This window comes from Harpia harpyja, chromosome 8, assembly GCF_026419915.1.
Source record: "Harpia harpyja isolate bHarHar1 chromosome 8, bHarHar1 primary haplotype, whole genome shotgun sequence".
Taxonomy (NCBI): Eukaryota; Metazoa; Chordata; class Aves; order Accipitriformes; family Accipitridae; genus Harpia; species Harpia harpyja.
The window spans coordinates 2,645,468-2,653,150 of NC_068947.1; the positions used below are offsets into that span (position 1 = coordinate 2,645,468).

At 40.8% G+C, this 7,683-nt stretch overlaps 1 protein-coding gene across 1 annotated transcript in view; it reads left to right on the forward strand.

Moving 5' to 3' along the window:
• Positions 1-6,922, forward strand: part of PTCHD1 (patched domain containing 1) — a 33,491-nt gene extending 26,569 nt beyond the window's left edge. Inside the window, exon 3 of the mRNA XM_052794659.1 lies at positions 4,608-6,922. Within this exon, the coding sequence (XP_052650619.1) occupies positions 4,608-6,262 (1,655 nt within the window). The 3' untranslated portion in view covers positions 6,263-6,922. The remainder of the gene's footprint in view (positions 1-4,607) is intronic.
• Positions 6,923-7,683: the final 761 nt, after the last annotated feature.

Sequence of the window (7,683 nt, forward strand, 5' to 3'; positions counted from 1 at the left end):
AACCAAAACCTTGTCCGCAGTCATTCCCCTTACTTTCTCCCAAACCTCAGCACAATAAGATGGGCTCACATGATTTTAGTGTAAAATTGAACATATCCCTTAATCTTTAAACAATAAAAGCAGGCAGCAGCCTTTGGTTTAGGGACGCAATTAAGCCAAGTGAATAGAGAGCTGGTCCGCGACTCCGGTGACCGGGAGGTCACTTCGCTGCCCTCCCACAGGCTCCGGGGCTGCTTTAAATCCCTTCACCCCTCTCTGCTTTTTGCCAGGCAGGAGCGGTTTTTTCCGTTTCCCAGGCAGGAGCGGAGCCAACTTTAAGCCTAGGCTGCCGATGCCCGTCGGTAAAGGCCTCTCGCTTGAACAACCACGTAGCAGGGGAAAGGATGCATTTCTTTTTTGAGATTTTAAAATGGTACTAAAAAGAACAGTTTTAAGTGGCCGCACATAAGTAGTGTTTAAAATGAGGTAAATAATTTGATAATTGTAAGCAACAGAAAATTTTGCCTTAGTTTTCACAACTTCCTGCAAGTGGGTTTTTTTTTTCCTCTCATGCATGCTCTACATTGGTTTTGCAGAGCATGTGTAATTGCAAGACTTGATCCTGAAGGAGGCAGATGAAACTTTTTATAGCATTTTTCAGGCTACTCATAAAAGCGCTATATTTAAGCTAGGCATAATTTACCGGTTTTATTGCTGGTATTGTTATTAGCTTCTAAAATTAAAGATAGCCCACCTCAGCCTGTAAAAAAATTAAGCTCCTCAGAAATAACTATCTTCTTCATTTTTTTTTGGCTACAAAAGCCCGAATTTCTGTCCTCAGTCATCCAAGACATGTGGTAGGAGTATCTCCTACAATGCAAAGTAGTAGAAAAAGAGAATAAGGAAAAAAAGAGTTTGGTCCCCATTTTGTCCAATGCCTTTCTCCTATTCCCCTAACATTTTCCTTTGCCCTTGCAGAACCTCTTTTCCTTAAAAAAATCCCGTCTTTCATTGTACTCCTTCTTCTTAGCTCACGGTTGTACAGCCAGACTGTAGGGCATGACCAGTGAATCATAATAGCAAATGTCAACAGGAAAAGATCTCCAGTAGCCCATTAGCTGTTTGAGTTCATATTTATTATTTACTGAATGACTGTGAATAATGAACAAATTGCTCTAAATCATTACAGCTTTGTGGCTAAATCTCTATTAAAAAGGGAAAATCGGTTAAAGCAATTACGGAATTTATTTGCAAGGAAAAATTTACCTTCTCGTTAATATTATGTAGAGTAGACGTAGCACCAGCAAGAGGAATAGAGGTAATCAGTGCAAATCAGTTAGGGATGCAAAAAGTGGAAACTCCGAAATGACAGAAAAGTGAAAGAAATTCTCGCAAAATGCTTCCATGGAGCTATCTGCCCTAATCTCTGTGGGTTAGACTTATGTGAGCATCAGTGAGTTAGACAACGTTGGAGATGATTGTCACCCCAAGTTGTGCTTGTAGTCAGTACTGAGAGGAGTAAATTAGGTTAGGTAAATCCCATTCTAGCTAAATAAGGCTAATCTTTGGACTGCCATGCCTAATTTGTGCACGAGTTTGGGCTTAATCTTTTTCTCAGAAGATACTGGATCAGGTCAATAGTGCCACTGATGCAAAAAGTGTGCAAGTTTGTCATTTAGGCTTGTCTTCCTAAAGGTAAATGAGAATTTTTTAGCTATTATACAAACGGACAGAGGAATCACAAACTGTACAATTGAAGGAACATACCAATTCCTAGCACGCAGATTGTATAGCAAACAACAAAAGGAACCTATCCTAAAATAGAAGAGTATCTAAATGTTTTTCTGTTGGCTTTGTGGAGCACATGCGGTGACGACTCTTTGTGCATTTACTTGAGCAGTTGTCTAAATCAGATTCCATTTTAGGGTAGTCTCGAAGATTATGTAAGAGCAAATTGTGGTTTTACGTTTCCTACTTAAAGAAAATATGTGGTACCAGGAGTCATGTTATCAGACATTATCCAAAATCTTATACCTGTTAAAAAGTCATGCTCAGCATCATATGTAATTAGCTCTAAGTTCTTTTTTTTTCATTGCAAAGTCAAAGGCTTTCCAAATTAATGCGGCTATTTGAGTATTTTTAGGCAAGAGCCTATTACCGCTGAAATGTTTTTTTACAAAAACATGCTATAGCTAAAGCTCACGACGGAAGTAATTTGTAATATTCAATGACCTCATTTTATTCTGTTTTGCTCACTTGAAGCTAATGCATATGATGCCATGTGAAATTCTCAGACGAGCCTGTCTGCAGGACTTATGGGAGCCATAAATGGATTAAACCTCTCACTCCCTGCTTTGGCAAGTGATCAGTTACATTTAAATAAAGGTCAGTCTGTCTTTACAAAGAACACACTGAAAGCAAGCTTAATAGCTTTCCCTACTGAGCCTAGAACATAACTATTTGAAGGATAATTAGCAACGGGGTGCCAGTCACTGATTGTGCTTTTTGCTTGATTTTACGTCTGGGGAGTTCCAGTATTCCCCATTAGCTTTAAGAGGGGGCACGGTGCTAGTTATCAAATTGACAGTCTTGACCTGGCCTCTGAAAGCAGCTGTAAAACATTGTTTGGGAAAATTAAGATGAATGCCAAATGCCATACCAAAACCAGGACTGTAATATTGCTACAAATTGGACATTCGTGGTCCATGCCGTGACTCCAAATAACAACATAGGTAAGATGCCTGATATACGTGAGAGCGTGGTCTTGGTTACTCTAAATACACCAGGAGATACACCAGCTGTCCTATTATCTCATCTCATAAGCTCTGTATTTTGAATTCTTTATAAAATACCCCATACCTATTCTTTTCAGCATTAACAGAGTGACCAGCTGTGACATCTGTTAAAACAGACAGGCTATTCCTTGCAGAAGGGTGGAGTGAATCAGCTACGGCTGCCCCTACAGTAAAAGGCACTGACCGCAAAAGGGTTATTTTGTCAAGTTAATGCATTTTTAGCCCACATGCGGCATTTAAGAATAAACAGGATCATAGAATCATAGAATGGTTTGGGTTGGAAGGGACCTTAGAGATCACCTAGTTCCAGCCCCCCAACATATTTTCTGGTTGTTCAGAATACCTCATTTGTTTGGGGGTTTCTTGGCTGACATTCATAGCCCTTGTGGCAAAAGTGATAATCAACTACGGGCAGAGAGGTCAGAGCCGATGCAGCAATTTTGGTACTCTGCAGACAGCCCGAAATTCTAACAGAGATCTGTGAATTACCTTGACCTGCCTGACTGGAGCATCAGCTTCAAAAGTCCAGTGATTGCACTTCAGTGTCATCAGCAACTAATTCAGCACTGATCGTTTTATCTAATGTTATCAGGGAATGGGTAAGAGCAAAACACCGTGGACTGGCTTTTGGGAATTTCTGGAGATAATGCAAGAGCAGACCAGAGAGGTAGACAGGGGACAGCAAAAACAGCAAAAGAATAAGGAGGAGGAGTTATTAAAAGGCAGCAAAGAGGGTGGGATTAGATGGAAAGGGTCTGTTAAGTGAAGATGAACATGATTTGAATTATTGTGAGAAAGTATTACAGTCTTACATTCTAGGTGTGATGCAAAGACTATGGTTTTCCGTTCATCTCTGTGTAAAACATCAGCCTACTTTTATCTCAGCCACTCTCACCTGATAGCTGGTGCCAGCTCAGGTCCACTATGAGAGAGCAGAGGTCTGTGTCCTCCAAATGTGCCTTGGTTATCAATCACAAAATAGAAACCGTAAGAGGAAGATGACCAAGCAGGGATTAAGATAAAACCGTGTACTTTTCCCGCTTTACCTGCACTTGGGGGTTAAACACAGGATTTTAGGTCCTCAGGTCTTCATCTCCTTTCATGAGCGCTATATCCGTTTTAGGAGTTAATTAAATACATTACAAAACATGGGAACTGCCAAGAAAAATAGAGCTGTATTTGGTTTTACAAGCCCTTAGATATATTAAAGTAAGAAGACCAATGCCTTAAGCAGTTCCATATCAGTTCTCCCATTCTGTATCTCTAAAATTTATTCGTGGTTTTTTTGTTTGTTCCGCTTCTAGGATTTCTTTTTCCTGACGGAAAATTTGTACGGGAAGTGGAGAAATCAGTGACTGACAATTTTCAGCTTATATGAAAGTTTCATTTTTTACAGATTTTCTGCAAAGCAGCCAACTAATGCTCTGCTTCCAGCATAGGCACTTCAAGGTCGTATTTCTTTGTTTTCACCACAGGTCAGATCCCATCACGAGAAAAAACTAATTTCAAAGCATCTTCCATCACAGGCACTCCGAAATAATGAAACGAAACAGCCAACCAGAAAAAAAAAAAATCCTTTTTCTTTAACCCATCAACCCTGCACCAGCGATGCAGAACTCTCCTCAAGCTCTGGCAGTAAGATTTGCTAGTCAGGTAGCGAACGCGCTCCTGTGACTTAGACCTCCATAATCATTTCTCTCTTCTGCAGGACGTTTACGTCAAGCGTTGGTAACGGCCAGCTGTGTCTCCTTTGAGGCTTTTAGCATGCCCACGTTACGTTTTTCCGCATGTTGATTCGAGTACTTTAAACACTCGCTTTGTTCTCTATTGTAGGTCATGGGTTATATGGGACTTTTGAAATGTTGTCCTCCTGGAGAAAAACTAGAGAAGACCAACACGTTAAAGAGAGGACTGCAGCCGTATTTGCAGACTCCATGCTCTCGTTTTCTCTCACCACTGCCATGTACCTGGTCACTTTTGGAATAGGTGCCAGTCCCTTCACTAACATTGAAGCAGCCAGGATTTTCTGCTGCAATTCCTGTATTGCAATTTTCTTCAACTACCTCTATGTACTCTCCTTTTATGGTTCCAGCCTGGTGTTTACTGGCTACATAGAAAACAACTACCAGCATAGTATCTTCTGCAGAAAGGTACCAAAGCCAGAGGTATTGCAAGAGAAGCCTGCATGGTATAGGTTTCTTCTGACAGCCAAATTCAGCGAGGACACGGCGGATTCGGAGGAGGCGAACACTTACGAGAGTCATCTTTTGGTGTGGTTCCTGAAACGCTATTATTGTGACTGGATAACAAACACTTACGTCAAGCCTTTTGTAGTTCTCTTTTACCTTGTTTATATTTCCTTTGCCTTAATGGGCTACCTGCAGGTCAGCGAAGGGTCAGACCTGAGCAACATCGTAGCGACCGCGACACGGACCATTGAGTATACGACTGCCCAGCAGAAGTATTTCAGTAACTACAGCCCGGTGATTGGGTTCTACATCTACGAGTCGATCGAGTACTGGAACACCAGTGTCCAGGAGGACGTGCTGGAGTATACCAAGGGCTTTGTGAGGATATCTTGGTTTGAAAGCTACTTAAATTACCTTAGGAAACTCAACATATCTACCGGATTGCCCAAGAAGAACTTCACTGATATGTTGAGGAACTCCTTCCTGAAGACCCCTCAGTTTGCCCATTTTTCAGAGGATATCATCTTTTCCAAGAAATACAACAACGAAGTCGATGTCGTGGCCTCCAGGATGTTCTTGGTGGCCAAGACAATGGAGACCAAGAGGGAAGAACTTTATGACCTCCTGGAGACCCTGAGGAAGCTCTCTCTCACCTCCAAGGTGAAATTCATCGTTTTCAATCCATCGTTTGTGTACATGGATCGTTACGCCTCTTCAGTGGGAGCGCCCTTACAAAACTCCTGCATTAGTGCTTTATTTCTGCTCTTCTTCTCTGCATTCCTGGTGGCAGACTCTCTGATCAATGTCTGGCTCACTCTAACTGTTGCCTCAGTTGAATTCGGAGTTATAGGTTTTATGACCTTGTGGAAAGTGGAACTAGATTGTATTTCTGTGTTGTGCTTAATTTACGGAATTAATTATACAATTGATAACTGTGCTCCACTGTTATCAACCTTTGTCCTGGGCAAAGAGTTCACAAGAACTAAATGGGTGAAAAATGCCCTGGAAGTGCATGGGGTAGCTATTTTGCAGAGCTACCTCTGCTATATTGTTGGTCTGATTCCTCTTGCAGCTGTGCCTTCAAATCTGACCCGTACACTGTTCAGGTGCTTGTTTTTAATAGCATTAGTCACCTTCTTTCACTGCTTTGCCATTTTACCTGTGATACTGACTTTCCTGCCACCGTCCAAGAAGAAGAGGAAAGAGAAGAAGAATCCTGAAAACCGTGAGGAAATAGAATGTGTTGAAATGGTGGATATGGATAGCACCCGAGTGGTTGACCAAATTACAACAGTCTAACTTGTTTGTTTGTTGCTTTTTTACACTAGGTCTCACTGAGGAAAAAAAAAAAAAAGGAAACCAGTACTGACTAAATATCTGGGGAGAGGAAGGGGTTTGGAGGTTTTCCCTCCCCCCTCTAAGCTAAATCCAGGAATATTCAAAATGATGGGAGAAATTAAAAATAAATTTAAAAAAAGAGCCGGGGGATTGTACCGTGCTCAGCTCCTGTAACAGGTATTACGAGAGAATTTGCACACACGTGCAAAGAGGGGTTGAATTTCAGACGCGTGGAGTAAGATCTAATGAGAGAAGTTGGGTTCCTAAGCAGCCGTCTGCATCACCTGTACTGCAGATGCTGCAATTATTGTGGCTAAACCCAATCAGATTGAAAGGTCAACTGTCAAGGCTGAAGTAGCACTAAATGTTCGCTGGATGTAAAGGCTTTACAAACTTTCTGCACAGCAATAACTCAAGTCAGTGAGTCAGCTCTTATAGGTCTTAGCCATCACATTTAATTTTTCTTTTCTCCCCTAATCTAAACATTTATGCAAGACTGTATAACAGATAGCAAACTGTACTGGGAAAGAAGGCAGTACACAGCAACCAAATGCTTTCCAAACGCTTTTACATTATAAATCACTTTTTTTTCCTAAAAATATCATTATTTTAAAATGTAAATCATCCCTTGTAACATTTTTAATCATGGTTTTATAGCTGTTTCTTTTTCTTATAAAAACAAAAAAGAAAAAAAAAAGAACAGAAAAATCCCAGTGACTCTTGTCACTCTAGAAAATATATAATTCTATTTTATACATGTCTCGCTACTAGTTAAACATGTAATCTGCTTTACCAACTGTAATTTTGTTAGCACTCTACTAACACGTGTGAGTGGATCTAGCAGCAGACAGAAGATGGTGTACTGAATATTTCAGCACCAAAATCCATGACACAAACCTCAAATAGTAAAATGTCATCAAGAAAGTGAATGTTAGGGCTCTTTTAGTGAGAGCCTATTTCAGGCCATTCACTGGTAATGCACACTAAGAGGATTAGTGGGTAGTTTTACATAATGTATAACTTAATCCCTCAATCTTCCTAGAGTACCTGTAAAGCAATAGACCTTGCAGCTATGGGCTCTTCCAAGAGACAGTAGACCGTGAGAGTTGCATGGAGCAAACCAAAGGCTGGGGCTGCAGTTTAGCAGCAGCAAGTTTAACAACGTCCCCCAAAAGCCCGTATCTAAGGGGTCTATTGAAAACATCACATCTGAGGGAAGAAAAAAAAAAAAAAACCAAACAACTTAAAAAGATTACATTACTGAGTCTTTTTGGAGCTGTGAGTTCTAAATCAATAATTCTGTCAGCATCTGTGATGTGGAGTAATACAGATAAAGCAGCATCTCTTTCCTTCTCCACCCCCTCCACCCTTAAGAGCGACAG